General features: G+C 36.9%; 1 protein-coding gene across 1 annotated transcript in view; it reads right to left on the minus strand.

Annotated features, from left to right (window-relative positions):
- Window positions 1–24,116, minus strand: part of PDE3B (phosphodiesterase 3B) — a 166,117-nt gene that overhangs the window by 25,591 nt on the left and 116,410 nt on the right. The window contains exons 4-9 of the mRNA XM_045894079.3: window positions 22,754–22,893; window positions 16,392–16,498; window positions 6,166–6,376; window positions 5,574–5,650; window positions 1,475–1,623; window positions 164–301 (exon numbers count right to left, since the gene is read on the minus strand). Coding sequence (XP_045750035.1) covers window positions 164–301; window positions 1,475–1,623; window positions 5,574–5,650; window positions 6,166–6,376; window positions 16,392–16,498; window positions 22,754–22,893 — 822 coding nt within the window. The remainder of the gene's footprint in view (window positions 1–163; window positions 302–1,474; window positions 1,624–5,573; window positions 5,651–6,165; window positions 6,377–16,391; window positions 16,499–22,753; window positions 22,894–24,116) is intronic.

Genomic DNA, 24,116 nt, shown 5'->3' on the forward strand with positions numbered 1-24,116 from the left:
CTCCCTGCTCAGCGGGAAGCCTGCTTCTCCCTCTCCCACTCCCTCTGCTTGTGTTCCCTCTCTCACTGTGTCTCTCTGTCAAATAAATAAAATCTTTAAAAAAAAAAATTAAAAAAAAAATAAAAAAATAAAAAAATAAAAAAAGTAGAGATGTTAAACAAACCTGACTAAGGATCCTTCCTGATTTCTCTCCCATTTTTTCTACAACTTCAAATATTTGAAAATTCCAGTTGCTCATCTTTTCTATTAAGGAATCATAATCTTCTATTAAAATCAGATCCAGTGATGCTTCCTGTTCAATCTGCACATATAGGGGGAGAAAACAAACCAACTTAACCTTACCTTTTAAAAATATTGTTAAATCCACATCTAAATGAGAGCACTCAAAACTGAACATTAAAAAATGGTCAATACTATTTTCAACAAAAGTTATTCTCAAATATAATCTGTACTTCCAATTTCCCCTCTTTGTAAAATACTATCTTCAGAAAAATGTAAAAATGTCTTCTAGGCATCAGAAGACTTATTAATCTTCACAGTAGTTTTATAAATAAAAATATTTTCTTTCCAAAACACTATATACAAGTCTAAAATCCACTATTTGTATTTTAGAAGTTACAGGTATCAAAGGATAATAGAAAGACACTCCTATCTTATACTGGTATTTATTACTAGTTTAACTCCCAATAGGAATGGATGATTTTTCCCCTAAAAAGCTTAAATTTGGAACTTAAGAACAAAACACTGCTATTTTAAGTAAGTAGATTTTGTTTTTTAATGCGTTGTGCACCTGTTCCTCATACTTTTAACATATACAATGAAGAAAATATCAGCATAGAAAGTAATATATCTACTGTAAAACTAAAATATGTTCATGTGTTCGTTTTACAACGAATGCACTTTGCTGTTCTAGGATGATGGATTCAGAAGTACAATTGACCATTGAACAACACAAGTTTGAACCATGCAGGTCCACTTACACCTGGACTTTCTGTAGTACAGTGCTGTAAATAGAGTACTCCCAATACTGTAAGTACAGCACATACAGTACCTGCATTTTCTCATCCTTAGGATTTTTAATCACATTCTCTGCCCTAGCTTATTTTATTGTAAGAATACAGTATACAATACATATACAAAATATGTGTTGACATATGTGCTTATGCTATCAGTAAGACTTCTGATCAACTGAAGGTCATTAGCAACTAAGTTCTGGGGGAGTCAAAAGTTATATGTGGATTTTTGACTGCATGTGGGAGGGTCAGCACCCCTAATACCAGCCTTGTTCAACGGTCAACTGTAATTATTATTTTTAACCCAAGGTTTTCTTTAATATGATATAAGGACTTTTCAGTAAAAAATTTAAAAGTACTATTATATTAAAAATCTTGTTCTGGGCAAAGATAATGAAACTAGTACTAAACTAATGTTATATTTCACCTTAACATAATCATATGGAAAGTTTATCTTTTACATTTGGTTGCTGTTCATTCTGTGCCTCTTCTGTTAGGTGATTATCACCTTCCAAAAATAATTTTCTGTAGTCTCTGTTCTCTGTTTCCACTTCCTGCGCTTCTGTGCAGTTGAATGATTGTTTTGAGGGAATGGTGCTATCTTCGTCACCTTTCAAAAAATACATAGAGTAATGATAAGAATAAAACTTGCCCTATATGCATAGTTTTATAAGGAAAATTACTTATAAAAAAATATAAAATGGGGTGCCTGTGGCTCAATTGGTTAAGCATCTGTCTTTGGCTCAGGTCATGATCTCAGAGTCCTGGGATGGAGCCCCACGTCAGGCTCTCTGCCCAGCGGGGAGCCTGCTTCTCCTTCTCCCTCTACCCCTCTCCCCCTGCTTGTGCTCTCTGTCAAATAAATAAATAAAATCTTAAAAAAAAAAAAAAAAAAAGGAAAAGTAAGTCCCTATCAATAGGAAGTTTTTAGCAATTTGATGTATGCAATGTCCAACATCTGAAATTGTTTGAGTTTTGGCTATGAAAACTCTAGATTCATAATTATAAATGAATGAGATCAAGGAACATCTAAAAATTAAAACACAGTATCATTTATTGTGAATTATTTCTCTACCAATGTGATTAATAATGGCTCTTTTTTCCCAAATCTCATGGAAAAGGGAAGCAGCACCAGTAGCTAAATAGCATTCATTCACATGTAAAAAAAAAAATCATATTCATTCTGTTGGTAATATTATAAACAGGAAACTTCCCCAAAACCCATCAACAGTAGAATAAGTAAATGTAGTATATTCACACAACTGAACACTATGGAGCAAAGAGAATTAACTACAACCACATGCAACAAGACAGATGATTCTTTTTTTTTTTTTTTTAAGATTTTATTTATTTATTTGAGAGAGACAATGAGATAGAGAGAGCATGAGAGGGGGGAGGGTCAGAGAGAGAAGCAGACTCCCTACTGAGCAGGGAGCCCGATGCGGGACTCGATCCTGGGACTCCAGGTTCATGACCTGAGCTGAAGGCAGTCGCTTAACCAACTGAGCCACCCAGGTGCCCAAGACAGATGATTCTTAAAAATATAATGTTGAATGAAGGAAGTTAGACACAAAAGTACATAATCTGTGATGTTCTTTATGAAAAGTTCAACAACATACCAGAACTGATACATATGAGTATCGAAAGCCAAGACAAATGTTATCTTTAGAGGGTATACCTGGAATGGGGCATGAGGAGAAATTCTGAGGTGCTGGTAATATTTTATTAGTTTACTGATCTGGGTGGTTACACAGGTATGTTAAGTGTGTGAATACTCATCAAGTTATAAAGTTATGATTCATTTACTTTTCAATATGTAGGGGGTTTTCCTAAGTAAAAGGTTGTTTTTTTTTTTTTTTTTTAAGACTTTACTTATTTTGAGAGAGAGCATGCACATGCATGCAACAAGCAGGGGGAGGGAGAAGGGGAGAGGGACAGAATCTCAAGTAGACTCCATGCTGAGCACGTGGGGCTCGATCTCACGATGCTGAGATCATGACCTGACCCAAAACCAAGAGTCAGATGCTTAACCGACTAAGCCACCCAGGCGCCCCTAGGTAAAAGAGTTTTTAAGAGTACATATCAGAATTGAGTTTCAGAAGAACTAGGCTCAAATCCTGATTTTGTACTTGATAATGGCAAGCTTTTTCCCCTGTAAAATATGGATAACAACATCTGTTTTACTAGATGTTACATATAATAAATGATCAATAAATGTTAGTCAAATCTTAATCTAAAATTGAATATACTAAAAAATCATTAACTAATGATGATCAGGAAATATCCTTTGGAAAATATTATTTTTTCCCCAATGAAAAGCATTTAACAAATGAAATTTAGAATATACAACTACTCTTGGTAAGTTAAGGCAATACTACTAATAAAATATATATAATAATATTCTAAAATAGCCATCATGACATATGAGGTTCATTAAATACGGGGTTTTTTTTAAGATTTTTTAAAGATTTTATTTATTTATTTGAGAGGGTGGGAGGAGCACAGAGGGAGAAGCAGACTCCCGAATGAGCAGGGAGCCTGATGCGGGGCTCGATCCCAGGACCCAGAGATCATGACCTGAGCCGAAGATAGACGTTTAAATGGCTGAGCCCCATACGTATTTTAATGATCCAAACTTCTAATAACTCTATCTTACATAGAACAGTAATAAAAACAGTTGAAATAAATGTAATAATTTCCTTTCCGAAGTTGGCCACAACACTATGTCTTACCCCCCCTTGCACTCTTTTGAAATGTATTCCTGTTGCTCCTCCAACAAGACACTGCATCTATTTCCTAAGCCCCAGGAATCTGGACAGCCTGTGTGACTGCTCTGATTAATAGGATATGGCATAAGTAATGCTTTGTTCTGGGTTGAGCCATTAATTTGACTGGCAGTTTCTACTTCCTCCTCTCCTAGAATCCAGCAAACATGCTGGAAGAAGCCCACAGAGAGATCATATTTAGATGGACTAGTCAATAATCAGCAGATACATGAGTAATCCCATCTTGGAAATTCAGCCCAATCATTCCTTCAGATGACTGTCACTCGTACCAATATCTGACTGCAATCACATGAGAGTCCTCAAGTGAGAATCTCCCAGCTGATACCATTCAATCCAAAGAAGTGTGTGTGTGTGTGTATAATGTAATAACATACTATAAAATCTACCCATTTTAAGTGTATAATTCAACAATTTTAGTATATTTACAGAGTTGTACAACCATATGACAATTTTAGAATATTCTCATCACCCCAAAAAGTACCCTCCTGCTTATTTATAGTTAATCCCTATTTTCATCCTAGGTGATCACTGTTCTGATATTGTCCCTATAAATTCACCTTTTCTAGCATCTCATATAAATAGAATCATACAATATGAAATCTTTTGAGCCCGCTTCTCTCACTTAGAATAATGTTTTGAAGTCTATCCATGCAGTGTCATGTATTAGAAGTTTGTTCCTTTAACTGCTAAATAAAATTACATTGTATGGATATACCACGATAGTTCTCCATTTACAAGTTAATGGACATTTGGATCATTTCCAGTTTTGCAGTGTCATCAATAATGTCATAACATCCACAATCTTGTCTTTGAGCGCTCATATGTTTTCTCATGGATAAATTCTAAGCCATGGTATTACTGGGTGATATTGTAAATTTATGTGTAACTTTTAAAGAAACTGTCAGAATGTTTTCCAAAGGGGTATACCATTTTATATTCCTATCAGCAATGCATAAAGGTTCTAATTTCTCTGCATCCTTGCTAACACTCGGTATTGTCTTTTTTATTATAGTTAGTCTAGTTTGAGTGTAGTGCTATCTCACTGTAGTATTAATTTGCATTTCTGCAATGACTAATGATGTCATTCATCTTTTCATGTGTTCATTAACCATTTGTTTATATCCTTCACCAAATGACTCAGACCAAAATATGTGACATCTTTTGCCCATTTTTTGAGCTGTTTGACTTCTTAATAATGAATTATAAATGTTCTTTATGTATTATGTATATAAAACCTAATCAGATATATAATTTCCAAATATTTTCTCTCAATCAGTGGTCTGTCTTTTCATTTTCTTATTGTTGTCTTTTGAAGTGCAAAAATTTTTATTTTGCTGAAGCCCAATTTGTCATTCTTTTCTTTCATGGACTGTGCTTTTGGTGTGGTATCTAAGAATGCTTTATTCAACTCAAGGTCACAAAGACTATATCCTATATTTTCTTCTACAAGTTTCAAGTTTTTAACTCTTACACTTAGGTCTGTGATCTATTTTGAGTTACTTTTTATGTATACAGTAAGGTAAGGGTCCAAATTCTTCCTTTAACAAGTGAATATCCAATTGTGCTGGCCCCATGTGGTGAAATAACACTTTCACCATCTGTTATTTGTAACTCGTTCCTAGTAACTCCTCAACTTATCTCCTAAGTAGGTAAAACATTAGATCTTCATTTTAAAGATGGATAAACTGAAGTTAAACTCACTCATTTATTAACTTCTAAAACAATGTCAGAAATTGCTCTGAAATTCAAACACACATGACTTTTGCAAACTCACCTGACTTTCCACCATGGCAGTCTGCACCAGACTCAGATTCGAATGTTGACACGTATTTCAATATTTGATGTCCACAGCTTATAGAATAAAACAGAGAAATATACCTTTATAAATGAGAAGCAAATTTTGGCCTAAATACAATTAGAAAATCTGCTTAATTTTTAACCAAGATCCTACTGCAAAATATCATACAAGTCCAATCTCTCGATAAACCTAATAGGTAGGCTTTATCCTAGAAGGCATCCTGTGTCCCTGAAGAGAATAACATATTTTGAAAGTCAGCCCTGAGGTCTGAAGTAAACACTTATTACTGATAAAAAATGGAAAAATGAAAACAAACACCATATGAACTGGGTAGTATGGTATTATACACCAAAATAATTCTCATAATTTACTGGTGTCTTGAAATGGATAGAATACCACTATATATCACTTAATTGGAAAATGAGTAATAGCACTAAAATGAGAAAAAGTTTGTTAAGAATAAAAACTACTCGATAAAGATAATCTTCTTAAGCAAATAGAAAACTAGTAATATTTTATGAAAGTAACGTATTTTTAAATAGAAATAATGAAAATTTGGGAAACTTACCTGTTACACAAATTGCTATCAGAATTTCTGAGTTGCTGATAAGTATCTGGTGAATTGGGTGCACTGCCCAGAGATCTGTGTAAAATAACACTTGGCTTAGTAAGAAAATTGGCAGTGTCAGGAAATTCTATGTGTGATCGACTGGTTAGAGAGCCAGGAGACACTGGTCCATGGCTGGGAGAATTCACAGGACTCAGGCTGGGGAAAGCACCTTAAAAAATTAAAAGAGAGGGAAGAGATCAATAAATAAATATGTATGCACACATAGGCGTTTATTGTCTCTGTGTATTTAAAAAGAACAACTTCTTTAAAGAAAGCAAAGTATTTACAATTAAATGATAAAAGAGATTTCTACGTGGAGCTATCTTCAAGACATTGTAGGCATTATTTGTCATCATCAGTGAGTGTGAAATAAATATTGCAGCAAGATGGCACAGATATTAACAGTGTAACTAAAATGTACAAAGTGTGGCACAAATTTTCCTAATTCACATTGGCCTTTATCTTTCACATTTTATATCCCTACCAGCTTATTATCCACATGAACAAAGTATTGCTACCAAAGTTTATTGAAGAACGAAAGTTCTTAACAACATTAAGCAAGCTGAGCAATGACAAAATTATATGTTAATGTAACATCAGATTCCTTTTAAAAATATATCCATATCTTTCCAGCTCATTCATTCATTTAACAAATATCTGAGAGCCTCCTATATGGTAGAAAATGTGCTGGGTTTAACAATGGAGAAAAAGATACTATCCCTGCAACTCAACAAACCTAGTGACTAGTAGAGAATACAAACAAGTGCTCATTGCTAAAACATGAAAAAAACAGAGGGCTTCAGAAATACATCTCTAATGCTACTGATTTGCTCCAAAAACCTTCACTGAGTGCCCTGAACTCAGGGTAGAATGGGTATATCTGGAGAAAGGTAGGCAGATTTAAAACTTTATTTGGAAATGAAGATCCAAGTAAAGTGTGAATCAGAGGGGAAAGCAAGTAACAGTTATTCAGGAGCTCTGATATTTTCAGGCATAGTGGTATGTGTGTGATGGTTAATTTTATGTGTCACTCGGCGAGGCTGTCTACGGTGTCCAGCTGTCTGGTCAAGCACCAGGCTAGATGTGGCTGTGAAAGTGTTCTTCAGAGGTGATGAACATTTAAGTCAGTAAACTGAGTAAAGCAGATTACTCTCCCTCCTCATGTGTGTGGGCCTCATCCAATTGGTTGAAGGCCTTGAAAGAAAAGACTGAGGTTCTCCAAAGAGGAAGGAATTTTGCCTCCAGACTGCTTTCAGATTCAGGACTGCAGTACCAACTTCTCCTAGAATTTCTAGCTGGACAGCCTGCCCTGCCAATTTCAAACTTGCTAACCCTCACAATCCTGCAAACCAATTCCTTAAAATAAGCCACCTCTCTCGCTCTCTCTCTCTGTAAATACATATACACACATTCTATTAGTTTTCCGGAGAACCCGAATACAATGTGTTATTTTATTTAATACAATGTGTTATTTTCATCATCTTGTGAGTTAAGTAGTATTTTCATTTTCCCATGTGGGGGAAAAAAAAAAAAAGGCTAAAAACTTGATTTAGTTAACACAGTTACCACCGGGAGATCATACTTCTTCTTGCAGAGCTGCCTCTACTGTTCTATCAGACTGGTTTATGGAGAGGCTCCCATAACTTCATACAGTGTTAGAGCTGAATGGGATTTTTTTTTTTTTTAAATCTGGCCAGCCCATTTAATGTTTCAGAAGAGGAAACTGAGGACCAGACAAGAAGGGTCTTGCCTGTCATAATGATTAGTTACTAACCGGAAACTGAGGTTCCAATTTCTAGCCCTCTTCTCTCTAATTATAGTGAGTGTCCAAAATCCTGACAGACGGGCTAAGAATAAAGGGTAACATGATCTTAGGGTAGAAATTTGATACAACAGAGAAAAACCTAGCAACCCTTAAAAAAATGCTTTCTACGATATAGATTCACCATTTTAATTTTAAACCTTTTTTAGTGTGAAATATAACATACATATGGAAAAGTTACAATGGGAATGCTCACCACTCAACTAAGACATAAAGCATGGCCAGAGATCAGAAACCCCATCTTCTAGCTCCCCGTCTTCTCATTAAAGGAAATCATATTTTGACTTGTATGGTATTGTTTTTCTTGCCTTCCTCTATATTTATACCACATAAGTATGCAGTTTTTAACAATTTAGGTTAGTTTTGCTCTTATTTTCTAACTTTATAAACTGAATTAGACAGTAAATATACATGCTTCTTCTATGCTTTGCTTACATTTTAAAAAGGTATTTCTAGGCAGTTGGGTATGATTGCAGTTCTCCGATTTTCAAGGCCGTATAAAATTGTACTCATGAAGATAGCACAATTTTATTTCTCTCTTCAAGTACTGAACTGCCAAATTGTCTTCCAAAGTGGTTGAAGCATTTCGCTTTCCCATCAATGTGTCAGCGTTCCCACGTTGGAACATTTTTACCACTCGTTCTTGTCTGTCTTTAAAATTACAGGCCTCACAGTGGGTATGAAGTCTTGGGTCAGTGTGGTTTTGATGTGCATTTCCCTAATAATTAAAGATATTGAACATCTTTTCGTGTGGTATGGGCCACTGGTGTATCTTCTCTGGAGAAATATCTTTTTTAATGAGGTCATTTGTCTTTTTATTATTGAGTTGTAGGACATCTTTGTAAATTCTGGATACCAGGACACTATCAAATATACAATTTGCAAATATTTTCTCCCATCCTGTGTCTTTTCACTTTCTTTAGGTGTCTGTAGAAATATGAATGTCTTTAATTTTAATGAATTCCAATTATCAGTTTTTCTCATTCAGGAACTGTGCTTTTGCTGTCATATATTAGAATGCTGTATTCGACACCCAAAGTCACAAAAATTTTCTGTCTTCTTCTACTAGTTTTGGGCTTTAACTCTTACAGTTGAGTCTATGATGCATTTGTATTAATTTTTGAGTATGGTAACAGGTAGGATTCCAAATTCATTCTTTTTCCTGTGTATATCCAGTTGTCTCAACACCATTTGTTAAAAACACTGTTTCTTCCCCATTGAATCATCTTGGCACCGCTGTTGAAAATCAGTTGACCATGTAAGGACTTATTTCTAGACTCTCAATTCTATCCCACTGAGATGGAATATCCTTATGCCGGTACCACTCTGGATTACTATAGCTTGGTAATAAGTTTTAAATTTGGAAGTGTGAGTCCTCCAATTTCTTCTTTTTTATTAAAAATTGCTTTAGCTATTCTGGGTCCCTTGAATTTCCGTATGAATTTTATTTTATTTTGTTAAGACTTTATTTATTTGAGAGAGAGTGCACGAGTTGAGGGGGAAGGAGCAGAGCGAGAGGGAGAAGCAGACTCTCTGCTGACATGGGGTCAATCCCAAGAGGAGATCATGACCTGAGCCAAAGGCAGACACTTAACTGACTGAGCCACCCAGGCGTCCCTCCATTTGAATTTTACGATCAGCTTGTCAATTTCTGCAAAGAAACCATCTCAGAACTTAATAAAGATGGCATGAAATCTAGAACAATTTGGAGAGTATTGCCATCTTAACAATATTACGTTTTCTGATCCACCAACACAGGGTATTTTTGTATTTATTTAGACCTTTAGTTTCTCTCAACAATGTTTTACAGTTCTCAGTATACAGGTCTTACACTATTTTGTTAAATTTATTCCAAGTATTTTATTTTTTTTAATACTAACTTTACATGGAATTATTTTCTTAATTTCAGTTTGCATTATTCATTGCTAGTATATAGACATATAATTGATTTTTGCATTGGGATCCTGTATCCTGCCATACTCATAAACTTGTTTATTGGTTTGTAATAGACTTTAATGAATTTCTTCAGATTTTATAAATACATGATATCATCTGCAAATACAGTTTTACCTATTCCTTTTATCCCTTCTTACCTGACTGCTATGGCTAGAACCTCCAATCTAATATTGAGTAGAAGTGGCAATTATTTTATAACATCAAAATTATTTTATAGTTTCATTTTATAATTTCTAGTTCTTTATATTCTCTTTGATGAGACACTGTTGTCATAACTCTTCTTAAATACTGTAGATATTAGCGCCTGGGTGGCTCAGTCAGTTAAGTGTCTGGTCATGATCCCAGCGTCCTGGGATCAAGCCCATGTCAGGCTCCCTGCTCAGTGGGGAGCCTGCTTCTCCCTCTCCTTCTGCCCCTCCACCTCACCCCCCAGTTGTGCTCTCTCTAATAAATAAAATCTTAAAAAAAATTTAGATATGGTTTCCACTAGTACTTTAAACATATTTATAATAGCAGATTTTAAGTCATTTAAGTCCAAATCCAAAATCCAAGCCCCTTCAGGGAAATTTTCTGTTGACAAAAATTTGTTTGTACATGGCAAAAATGTGTTTCTTTGCATGTTTCATATCTTTTTGTTGAAAACTGGACATTTTAGATAATATATTTTAACAATTCTGGTATCAGATCCCTTCCACACCCAAGGTTTGTTATGTTGCTGATTTGTGTTTGTTTTCTTGCTTCTGGTTGTTGAATGACTTTCCTGGACTAATTATGTAGATTCTGTTTTCTCTGACTGTGTAGCCACTGAGTTCTTTGCTAGTTGTTGTTGTTGTTGTTGTTGTTTTACCTTTAAGTTCTTGATTTATTTTTTAAGCTTGACTTCCTGTAAATCACCCATGGATCAGAATAATTTTGTTGTCAATCAATGATGAGTCTGAAAGATTTCTTTAAATGTCTTGCCTATATGTCAACTGTAGAAGAGAATCTGTTGAAAAAGACACACTTCAAACTTTAGTTTATGAAACAGCCTTGGATTTCACGTGCTGCTTGTGAGAGGCCTCTAGGTCAGCTCCACGTGAGTGCCTGGGGCCTTCTCCTACGCATGTGCACAGCCTTGTAGACTCCCCAGGAATCTCTCAGACGTTCTCAAGTTCCCTATGGTCATTGACTAGTATCCAGGATTTCCTTTTAAATTCCCAGGTAGCTCTTGTTTGCCACCCCTGAAATCACAGCCTTACGCAGTTACAATGCTGCCTGGCACAAGGTTTGGGTTTTCTGTTTGTTTTTTAGAGAGCTGAGCTCTTGAGTCCAAATACCCACGGGGAATAGAGATTTCCCAAGGAGCTTCAAGGTGGAACAGGGAGTTTCCTATATACTCTCAGTGGAGTTCTAAAAGAGGTCAGATCTCCCTGATCGTAGCAATGTTACCTGCTTTTAGCAACAGTGCCACTGAGGGAGAAAGAGGGGATGGGGTAGCCCCCAAATAAGATGTCACAGGACCCACGGGCTTACCCAGGCTCAGCAGTCTCTCTTATACAGAGGACTTCTAGTTTTTTCTCAGGCTTTTGTTAATTCCCAATGTTGTGAAATGGCTGAGTTTCATTTTTTGCCTTTTTGTTGATTTTAGCAGGAGTGAGTTTAGGAGATCTTCTCTCTGCCGTTCCTGAAGTCAATCTCTATATAGAGTTTTAATACTTTGAAACTCATTGAGACTTGTCTCATAGTCCAACAAATGGTCTACTGTCCTCCATCTTGTGTGTATTCTTGGAAAACATATTCATCCTGGGATGGCTGAATGTAGTGTTTTGCAGTCAAATACGTCAAGTCAGTCAAGTCATGTTGCTCTAACCTTTCATTTGTCTATACTAATATTTTGGTCTGCTTATTCTACTAATGAGAATGGGGAGTTAAAATCTCCAATTACGAATATGGATTTCTCTATTTTCCCTTCAGTTCTGTCGATTTTTAACTCATGTATATTATAGCTCTGAGATCAGACCTACCTGCATCCTTGGATTTAGAGTGTGCATCTTGTAAAGAGCATATGCTTGAGTTTTGTATTATTAGCTGCCTGACAATCTTTGTCGTTTAACTGGAGTGTATTTTCAATTTTTTGTTGAAAACTGGATGTTTTAAAAATATGCTTAACAACTCTGGCAGATCCCTGCCTCTCCCCTCCAACCACAAAGTGTATGTTTAATGTGATATAGTGTTCAATCCACTATCTTCCTATTTCTTTTTTAGTTGTTCCTTCTTTTTTTTTTTTTTTTTTTAAGATTTTATTTATTTGCGAGAGAGACAATGAGAGACAGAGAGCATGAGAGGGAGGAGGGTCAGAGGGAGAAGCAGACTCCCTGCTGAGCAGGGAGCCCGATGTGGGACTCGATCCCGGGACTCCAGGATCATGACCCGAGCCGAAGGCAGTCGCTTAACCAACTGAGCCACCCAGGCGCCCCAGTTGTTCCTTCTTTTTGTCTTTTATCTTTTCCTGGATTCTTTTGGATTATTTTTTGTTTGTTTTTTAAAAAATCACGCCAATGTTACCTCTTATATTCATTTTTTATTTATACCTTTTTCTTTCATTCTTTTCGTTGTCACTCTGGATACTACAATGTGCATCTCTGAAGTACTACTTTCTCTCAAATTTATACTTTTTACAACTTTTACTAGTTTAAATCCATTTACCCCTCTTCCACCCTTTATAAGCCCTTGTTACCATATATTTGACTCCTTCATATATTACGCATGCTAAAAGGAAGTTATTATTGTGTTTTTAAATCAATATTCACTATATTCACCCATGTATTTAGGCTTACTAGTGCTTTTCATTCATTCCTGCCAGTATATGCTTTAGTGTGGATCATTTTCCTCCTACCTAAGCTACTACTTACTTTGCTGAATCTTAGTATTGCAGGTCTACCAGCAATAAATTCTATCAGCTTTTGTCTATATGAAAAAATACATTGCTTTAATTTTTAAAAGATATTTTCATTAGATAAAGAATTCCAGGTTGGCATTTTTCATTTTATTTTTCATTTCATTTCATTTAGATCTGAGTTTCTAACCTTTATTACTTTTCTTCTCTTTAAAGAACTTCTTTTAATATTTCTTGTTTACTATTTCTTGTCTGTCAAGTCTACTGGCAACAAGTTCCCTCAATTTTTATTTGTCTGAGAAAGTCCTCCTACACTTTTGAGGTAGAATTTCAAAGGGTACAGAATTCCAGGTTGGTGTTGTTTTTCCCCCCTTCTCAATACTTTAAATGTTTCACTCCACTTGAATGGCTTATGAAGGTTAAGTCTGATGTCATTATTATTTTCGTTCCTCTACAGGTAAGTTGTTCCCCACCCCCACTGGCCTTTTTAAGGATTTTTTTATCTTTGCTTTTCTGTAACTTGAAAACAATATGCCTAGGTATTTTTTTTTTTTTAAAGATTTTATTTTTATTTAATTGAGAGAATGAGACAGAGAGCATGAGAGGGAGGAGGGTCAGAGGGAGAAGCAGACTCCCCGCTGAGCAGGGAGCCCGATGCGGGACTCGATCCCGGGACTCCAAGATCATGACCTGAGCCGAAGGCAGTCGCTTAATCAACTGAGCCACCCAGGCGCCCCTATGCCTAGGTATTTTGATATTTATCCTGTTTGGTGTTCTGTGAGCTTCCTGGATTTATGGTTTGGTGTCTGATATTAATCTGAGAAAATTCCCAGTCATTACTGTCTCAAATATTTTTTTTCTTCCTTCTTGCTTTCTTTTTCTGGTATTCCTTTTGCAGTTGTCCACAGCCCTTGGATATTCTGTTTTTTCAGTCTTTGTTTTTCAGTTTTGAAGATTTCTGTTGACATATCCTCAAGCTCAGAGATTCTTTCTTCAGCTGTGTCCAGCCTACTCATGAGCCCATTGAAGGCATTCTTAATTTCTGTTACAGTGTTTTGATTGTGAGCATTCATTTTTGTTTTATTATTTAGGATTTCCACCTCTCTTATTGCATATTATCTACTTAATCCATTAGAGCCTTTGGCATATTAATCATAGTTGTTTTAAGTTCCCAGTCTGACAATGCCAACATCCCTATCTGATTCTGATAGATTACTCTGTCTATCCAAATTGTGTTTTTACCTTTTGGTACACCTTGTGATTTCTTCTTGATAGCCAGACATGAGGTACCAGGTAAAAGAAACTGCTGTAAATAGGCCTTTAGTGAAATGGTGCTGAGGTCTGAGGCAAGAAGTGTTGTATAGTCCTGTGATTAGATCTCAGTCTTTCAGTGAGCCTGTGTTGCTGGACTAAGAACTTCACAAGTGTTTCTCAGGTTGTTTTTGTTTGTTTGTTTTGGGGTTTTGGGTTTTTTTGTTTTTGTTTTTGTTTTGCCTCTCCCTTTGGTGGGAGAATGACTAGAGCTGACTGAAGTTGAGTATTTCCCTTCCCCCAGGTTAGTCAGGCTCTGATAAATCCTCAGCCGATTAGGCTCTGGTTGACTAGTTTCTCCTGAGGGCAGCCTTGTTAAGAAGAGGAAAAGTGCTCTGGTGTATTTAAACATGGTTCCTTTTCCTTGCCCCCTGATAGCAGCATTTTCTCCACTATTTCTGAAAGAATCCGGTCAAGCTCCTGGAGGTGAATCTCACAAAATTGTGGGGGGCTCCTTATGACTGGGTCTCCCTGGAGTTTTTAATTCTCAGAGTTGTCCTCCAGCAATTTGCCAGATACAGTTCAGTTCAGGCTTTCCTACCCCAGCACTGGTTCCAGGCAGTGGTTCTGAGTTGCCCCTTGTGAGTCTCTGCTCCAGTAAGTCATTACTTCCTGTATTTGCCTATCTCGCCAATCTTGGAGGAACCCACTGCCCTGTCTCCTCACCTCTCTCACAGATCCTAGAAGAGGTGATTTTTTAGTCTGTTCAGATTTTTACTTATTAGGACAGAATGACGGCTTCTAGGCTCCTTAACATGCAGAACCAGAAGCCATAAGTATTCTGTTATCTATATATTTTTTTCCCTCTCTCTGTTTCAGTTTGGATATTTTCTATTTTTCTGTCATGTCCAATCTGTTCTTAAACCATCCTATAATTTAATCAACCACATTTCTCAGTTCTAAACTGTCCACTATTTCTTTTCTGTGTGTTCAGTTCTGTGTTAAAATTATCAACCCATTTTTGTCCATCTTTCCTTCTATTTCTTTTAAAACATCATTATTTTAGGGCGCCTGGGTGGCTCAGTTGGTTGAGCGACTGCCTTCGGCTCAGGTCATGATCCTGGAGTCCCGGGGTCGAGTCCTGCGTCGGGCTCCTTGCTCGGCGGGGAGTCTGCTTCTCCCTCTGGCCCTCCCCCTCTCATGCTCTCTCTCTCTCCCATTCTCTCTCTCTCAAATAAATAAATAAAATCTTTAAAAAAAAAATCATTAAAGACTTTGTTAAATCCAACATCGATATCTTATGTAGATCTCCTTCTAGTGTCGGCTTTTCTTATCAGTAACATGTTCCTGCCTCTTCACGTTTTATTGATTTTTATTTTATATACAACATCATAAAAGAATTTTGTACTTGTATGTATATTCCATTACCAGACATAATGTACTTTAAAAGTAGGTATCAGTGTTGTTCCGTTATTGCTATGTTGTATCTGTAACTTTCATCTAAAATATTTTGAAGTGTTCTATAATCTCTTGAGTTAAAGAAAATTCCTTAATTAGTGGGGGGTGGGTGAAATGGGTGAAGTGGGTCAAAAGGAACAAACCTGTAGTTATAAAATAAATAAATCAGAGGGCTGTAAGGTACAGCATGAGGACTACAGTTAATAATACTGGACTGTATATTTGAAAAGTGCTAATAAAGCAGATCTTAAAAGTTGTCACAGGAAAAAAATTTGTGACTATGTAATGTGACAGATGTTAACTAGACTCACTGGAGTGATCATTGTGCAATATACACAAATATCAAATCATTGCTGTACAACTGAAACTAATATACTGTTATATGTCAATTATACCTTAAATAAATAAATAAAATGGGAAAAATTCTATTAGAATGACTTACTAGGATATAGTCAGGTTTTTTCCACTCTCACAGTAAGGTAATTGCCACACTACAAAAGAATACCCTTTCCATACAATTTTCCCTTGTTCTGGATATGTGAATCTGGGGCTCTGCAACTACTCAGGTTAGTTAAGTAGTTCTGTATTTTATCCCTGAGTCCCTAGTGCCTAACAAAGTGCCTGGTGCACAGTGGATGTTCAAAAAGCATTACGAATGAATGAGCAAATGGTCAACTAATGGCCAATCCAAACTGCTTAATCGTGTTAACTTAGGACACATAAAATGGTATTCAAAATTAGCTCTAAAAGTATAATGAAAAAATTGTGCACTACCAGATACTGAGACCTCCCACATTTAAATCATAAAGAATGACTTCTTACCAGCTCTTCTCAGACCTACATGGTGAGTTAGGGATACAGAAGATGACCTTTGCTTCGCGATTGTCAGTAGACTTGAACTAAAAGGCCCATTTAGATAGGATCCTTGACTAAAAGGGAAAGATAACAGATTAAGAATTTTAAAGCCATGGGAAATTTCCTCTTTTTTATTCATGATCTTCACTTCAACTAGGAAACATCTGCTTATACATTCAGAGTTTAGACATCTATCTAGTACTTACGCCTAAAGCAGGGGCCAGCAAATGCTTTCTGTAAAGGATCAAGTAGTAAAAACTTTTGGCTTTGCAACTACTCAACCCTGCCACTGTAGCATAAAAAGCAGCCACAAATAATAATAACCAAGTAAGTATGACTGTGTTTCAGTATAATTTTATTTGCAATAAACAAAAACAAATTCAAAACAGTTATGGACTCTATTAGGCCCACAGGCCATATGTAGTTTGCTGAACCCTGGTATAAAGCAGGTTATCAATATTATCTGGAGGACTTCTTAGAACACAGATGGCTAGTTCTACCCCCAGGATTTCTGGTTCAGTAGGTCTGGGGCAGGGCCAGTAATCTGCATTTCTAGTATGTTCTTAGGTGACGCTGACATTGCTGGGTCCAGGGACCTCACTGAAAATCACTGGCCTAATAATACAGTTTTCATTATTTCCTGCTTCCTCTCTTCACAGCTATTGATTACCCATTAACTCAGTCATTTCCTATAACTGAAATATTTATTGTAGGTTTTAGAGCTCTTATGAAGAAATTAAACATAGGTAGGCAATCACACACTACAGCAATGTGATATGTAAAATGCAATTTAAGATTATATATCTGAAAGCTTTCCAGTGCCAAGCATGTATGAAGTACACCATAAATTTTACATTTTCTTCAATATTCACTAGCCTGTTTTCTTCTGTCAGCTCCTCATGTGGGCACTTCACCACAGGCTCAAGGACAAATCTAGATTCTCTATTTTTCACTCAGTATTTTTTAGTGTAGGCTAAGTTCTCAATAAGCTCTTCTCCAACTGCTTCATCTTTTCTGTACTTCCATACCCCGTTACTCAAGGAAGGCCTATTTTTTCTGTGACCTAAAAGGTTTTTCTTCATGTCCTATTACATTTATCCATAGTGTATTATAATTTCACTGCTTACAGATTCTTTTCCCTCATTATTTTGTGATTTTCTTTGCGGGCTCTAACACATCTCTCTACATTCCCAGTGGATCTAGCTCAGTGCCTGATACAGGTGTTCGACAGATATTGTGGAATAAGTGAATGATCTCTTTAGGTTCCTAGTCTCAGCTTCCTAGAGAACAGATCATTTTTGCTCCCCAGTTTTGGGCGAATGGACTCTTTTTCTTTCACTAACTCTTGCTTTGAGGCTCTCCTTGGATCTTTTTCTAGAAATCCAGTTTGTTCTATATCCCCATGGGAGAAAAAAATTCTGTATTACAAAAAGAGAAGGCACGTAAAACCAGTTAGCGACCATTAAAACTTCCTTATTGACATTAACAAAAATTATAACAACAGCACTATTTTAAGTATCTATTATGTACCATTCATTGTTTTAGGTAGTTTACATATGTTTATCTTTTTTAATCTCCTATTTAACAGATAAGGAAATGGAGACATCAAGAGGCTAAGTAACGTCCCCCCATTCACACAGCTAAAATTCACAGTGGCAGAGCTAAAATTCAACCTCTAATTTCTTTGACTCTAAAAGGAGAAAGCATTTATTTTCTACCTATTTTTAGAAGGTCTTGCCCACACCTTCCACAAAACAATTCTGATTCTAGCTTTGTGTGTTTCTCCATCTGTAAAATTAGAGATTTAGATGTAACGCTTTTTTTTTTTTTTTTTAGTGTTAGGGGTAGAATTTATTGACTCATCAATTGCATAAAACACCCAGTGCTCATCAGATCATGTGCCCTCCTTAATGCCCATCCCCTAGTTACCCCATCCCCCCACCCACCTTCTCTCCTAGAGGTAAAAACTTTTAACATCTAACTTTTAGAGTCTATCATATTTTATTCTCAAGCCAGTAGTAATGATAATTTGATGATGTGACAAAAAGAGGCAATGCAAATAATACCCCCCAATAAACTCATGTCCCTGCTTGTGCTCAATTGTTCTTTGTATTTAGTACTCCTTGCTCACAAGTGGGGGAGACTAGGGAAGCACATAAGAATACCACTCAGGGCTATATTCAAACAGAAAAATCTGTGTACTCTACCAAAGTTTACCCCCTGATTAATATTCAAAACAAAGATAAGACTTTCTCCTTTTCAAAACCCACTGCACTGCTCCACAGTTTCCTACCTTGATCCAGAGTCGTCTTTTTTTTTTTTTTAAAGATTTTATTTATTTGAGAGAGAGAATGAGATAGAGAGAGCATGAGAGGGGGGGAGGGTCAGAGGGAGAAGCAGACTTCCCGCCGAGCAGGGAGCCCGATGTGGGACTCGATCCCGGGACTCCAGGATCATGACCTGAGCCAAAGGCAGTCGCCCAACCAACTGAGCCACCCAGGCGCCCGATCCAGAGTCTTCTAATACTTGAAGTATACTATACATTCAGTTAGCCGTTTAGAATTGAGAGGTACAGGTCAAATTACAGGTTTTCAGCTGAGTTCTAGAATCGTCTCATTAATTTCTGGCCTACAACCAGATAAATGTACACTCCAATGAGATTACGTAAAATACTGAAGAAAGCAGAGGACAAGAAGGATAGGAGTCTCAAGGTTTATTAATAGATGGTAGGAGGATGACTGAAGTCAGATTTGGGAATCATTACAAGAGATTGTCAAAAGTTATGGTCACAGAGTTAAGCCATATGTTAAGAGTTGATTTTTAGATAACCAATGCAAATTACCTGGATAAGGTTTGTATCATCTTGTGTGGGTGTGTGAGAACCTGCATAAATTTGTTGGCTGTATGATGTCCAGATTCACAGAGCTATTCTCTTGAGAAACTGAGTGAGATGACACCATTAGCCCTCTTAAACCTCTGCAGTTCAAATAGTATCCAGGCATTGGTATAAATCTCTAATAAATTATGAGACACAGAATTGAGAAGCTGGTTCCTAGTACATTATTTAGGGAACATAGTTCCTAACAAATTATTAGATTGAATTACAGAGCAGTTATGGAGATGAAGGATGAATTGGGGAATAGGTTAAAGGTAAGTCTCTTTAGTGTAGGAGTAACTATAGTTGACAGCCCAGGGAGTTTTGGAAAACGATTTGCCTATTTTTCCCCAGGGAAAGTCTGTTCAAAGAAAGTGAGCTGTGAGCTCTAAAATGTGTTCTGTTTGTCCACAGGGAGGGATGGGTCCTAGCAGTCAGTCCAAGGATACAAGTTTAGCCATTTTTTAACCATAGCTACTAATCCTAGAACTCAGAGATGGGTAATCCAATTGTCAGCTAACCCAAAAAAGCATTATTTCACATCTCCTGGAACTTCCTGACCAGAGAACCTTCAGCTGAAACTTCAGCAGAAGGCAACATCCACTGTCATAATATGGACACTATACTCCTGCAGGACATTTGTTGAGCAGCTGTTTATCTTCAAAGATCCATTTTAATGCAATCAAACTCATCACAGCAATCAAGCAGGCCTCAGAAGAACAGTAATGACTAACTCACGGTAGAAAGTGAAAGTGCCATAAAAGAGGCAAAGAAAAGGTGTTAAGGAGATTCCAAGGTGAAACAGATTACTTCTCCTTAGAAATCAAGGGAGGAGGAGATCAGGGTGTTATTCTTAAAGTGAGACCTGTTCCAGGGAGAGAGAACAACTACCGGGGGGCATAGAAGCGGACAAATGGAGGGAACAGCAAAGAGTTACTCTTGACTGGAGTTTCAAATAAATAGAGAAAGACTGATGTATTTTGGTGTTGTAAAGTAATGGCCCTCTTAATTAAAATTTCAAGTTCCTGTAAGAGATGAAAAGTGATAAACTCTTCAGGGTAGATAATACAGTGGCTGTTCTTCCTTCTGGTTTTCTTCCTTTAGATTCCTTTTATCACAGCTATCATAGGGTTTATAATACTTCACTTTTTTCTCCAGACAAAGCATGAAGGAAAGCAAAATTAAATCCTATATTACTCTTTACTCAAACAAGGTGAGCTGGAAACTATAATTCAGCTTAATTTTCAAATGAGTTAAACTAAAAACAAAATTATCAGAAAAAGTTCAAGGAAGAGTTTAGTGCAAGTCACATATTGTTTTCACTTAGAGAGCTTTCCGAGTCATTTTTCTGTTCTCATTCTTTGCAAGACTGCTCATGTCTTTTAGTTTGTTTAAATATTCCAAGTAAGGGTGCAGCTTTGTCATGAGGGAATAACAGGGTTTCACATCCCAGGCTAAGGATTTCGGCACTATTCTATAGGCATTGGTAAAGGGTCCAAAACATAATGACTAGAAAAACTGAATAATCAAGGTTTTGTTTAAGGAAGATTTGTGGTGGAAGGGTAGGAGATGGATCAGGCAGTGAAGGATATTAGAAATGGAAAGGCCAATTAAGAGGATAATAGCTCAGGTAAGGAGTAAAGAAAGCATGAAACAGTGCAGGCAAAGTGATAAAGGAGAAGAGGGAGCAGAGAGGAAACGAGATGCAGACACAGGCCTGACAACTGGTATCTACAGGATAAGGTGACAGGATGCAAAGATGACACCAAGTTTTCTAGTTAAATCCATTTTTTTAAAGTAACCACGAAACTAGAGGGTAGCAGCATTATGTCAGGAAATAAGGGCAGAAAAACACTAACATGAAAAAGCACCTGGAGGGATGAGCAATTTGGTTTCGGTCAGAGCTTCAGAGAATGAGAGGCTCGATACTGGAACCATGTTGAAAGTACGGTCAGGGTCATTTAAAATCACAGTCAGAGAAGCTATAATCAGAATCCAAGGCTGCCTTCAAATCAAGACTCAAAAATGTAGGCCATGCGATCTCAGTTTTGGGGTACTCTAATAAAGTCAAGAAGAATGCCCTAGTGATACCAGATTCGCAGGTCTCTTCAGTTAAAGCTACTAAAGCCTAGGGCGCCTGGGTGGCTCAGTCAGTTAAGCGACTGCCTTCGGCTCAGGTCATGATCCTGGAGTCCCGGGATCGAGTCCCGCATCGGGCTCCCTGCTCGGCAGGGGGTCTGCTTCTCCCTCTGCCCTCTTCCTTCTCGTGCTCTCTCTATCTCATTCTCTCTCTCGCAAATAAATAAAATCTTTAAAAAAAAAAAAAACAAAACAAAAAAACCAAAAAAACCAAAAAACCCTCCAAAAACCAATACTGTCATGTTTAGGCTCCAGGCAAGCTTTGCATTCTCCAGGATTATACTTTTTATACATCAATCCCTTCCTGTTTTATTTATCATTTCACTCTATTTTTCTTTTATAAAAAAGGAGTTCATCTACTTGAATAGATTATAAAAGATTCAAATTTAAAAATCACACAAAATCTGGAACATTATTTGATCGTATTTCCTATATAAGCGTGAATGCAACTTTTAACAGACAAATCCGTGTGATCCAATCCTGCCATCTGCTGTTTCAAATGTGTAACTACACAGTTCTAGCAAAAGTATAACACATGCCCAGTAACAACAGTGGTTTAACAGAAAGATTACACTAATTCTAACTCTGTTAACATAGGCAGATGAGTGACCAAAGAGAAGTTCCTAACTCACACCGGAGATCACTATGTTTCTGACTATTGAAAAACAAAGTAGTGAATCCTTTGTTATGAGGGTAAATGGGTATATTTACAGTCAGAAAATTTCAGCCCCTGCATTTTCCCAGCTTCATTTAGCTGGAGTTACTGATGCCTTTCATGTGTAGGATTAGCACTGGTCAGTTCCAAGTCACTCTTCAAGTGAGTACAGAATATAGGAGTAGTCTTAGTCCTCCAGCACGAACACGGTTTGGAAGAGTTTTGCTACCTTGTATCTAACATCTGAGGTGAGCCCTGGGAATGTGCTCTTCCCCTAACAAGTCAGTCACTCTGCTGACCTGTCTTTTGACACTGTGCACTGAATGGCTGTGATTGTCCCCGTAATGGCGACTAATACTAATCTTAAAGCTTTCTCACTGCCCTGTCCTAAACTGACCCCAGATTCCTTACACTGCCTTCCTGATTTCTTCTTAAGGCCTCAGCATGCTTTGTACCCAACGTACTGCACTTTTTGGAGAAGACACGTTAGCCTCCTTTTTAAGAATCAGTTTCTCTATCATGCCTTATTTCTACCCGTGCTGACCTATATCTAAAATACTTCAACTGTTCCTTTCTGCTTTTAGTTATTTCAAACTTCATTCAACAGAGACAAAATGGATGCACTGGACTCAAGTTTCTTTAAAAGACTGGGGATTTTACCTTGAAATGCCAAAGTCTTGGTGTGGCCTCTTGCCATTATTGCGTTCCCACCTTGAAGACTGTTCAACGGGAGGCAGACCTGAGGTTGCGGAACTCCTCCTCAGCTGTGGAGTTGGTAAACTACTCCTACTATTTAGTCCCTGTTGAATAATGTAACAATGGTTAAAACTGTCACCCTTAGATATGCTGTATATGTATTAGTAAAGATGACGTGTGAAAATATCAATACAAAGTCTATTTTTAACATGTACAGGAGAAATAGAACACTTTACTCTGAAAATACATCAAATTTACTCCAAATTCTACATTCTATATTGTTGTTCTATTTAGTGTTCCTCCCACTAAAAAATGATTTCTGAACTCCCTACAATTTAACAAGATCTTTATTCTTTTATACACTTCACTCCCTCTCTGCATGAGAAATAAACACTTGACAATCTCAAAAGCAAATATGAAAGATTTACCCTGAAAAACAATTGCAGAGGTCAAGCTTAGGATCAGGGACTATAAGCCCTATATCCTAAACCTTTTTTATTTTCAGTATAAGGCTAATGTACATCTTTTCAATTAACAAACTCAGAACACCATAGCATTAATATTTTACCTTAATTTTTGAAAATATTCTAAACTGATCCAAACAGCCAATTAACCAAAGTATTCTTTTTTTTTTAACCACTGAATAGGTGTTTTACTGAGATTTACATAAAACTGTCTTTGCTTCTTCTGAATTTCCCCCATTAGCAAATACTGAAACCATCTCAGAGATAAGCATCTCCTATGTTTAAGTTTCCCAAGCATGTCGGTTTTTTTTTCAAGATTTTATTTATTTATTAGAGAGAGAGAGAGAGAGCACAAGCAGGGGGAGCAGCAGGCAGAGGGAGAGGGAGAAGCAGGCCCCCCACTGAGCAGGGAGCCCGATGTGGGGCTCTATCCCAGGACCCTGGGATCATGACCTGAGCCCAAGGCAGACGCTTAACCGACTGAGCCACCCAGGCGCCCCGCTTGTCAATTTTGTAAAGGTTCGTAGTTAGACTCACAGTGAAAACATTCTTTGTGGAACATAATCCTTTCTGGCTATAATTTAGGTCCATATAGTCTCTCTTAGTTCTTAACACATACATAAGACATTTACATTAAATTATCTCTTACAACTCCCTTTTCCTTACTAATTATTTTTTCATAAATGGCTATTGTTCTTTTCTGGAGTAGTATCAGGCTTTTTCTATTCTTTCCCAAAAGCAGAGACAAATTAGTTGTGAAATTCAAGAAAGAAGTTAAAGAACACAAAGAAAAGAAATAAGGGTTACTTCCTGGTTCTTATAGGACTTACTCCTATCAGTAGATTCCAGTACCAAAAATAAGC

Source organism: Mirounga angustirostris, unplaced genomic scaffold (assembly GCF_029215605.1).
Source record: "Mirounga angustirostris isolate CCGP_5_RB_7025 unplaced genomic scaffold, mMirAng1.0.hap1 SCAF_13, whole genome shotgun sequence".
Taxonomy (NCBI): Eukaryota; Metazoa; Chordata; class Mammalia; order Carnivora; family Phocidae; genus Mirounga; species Mirounga angustirostris.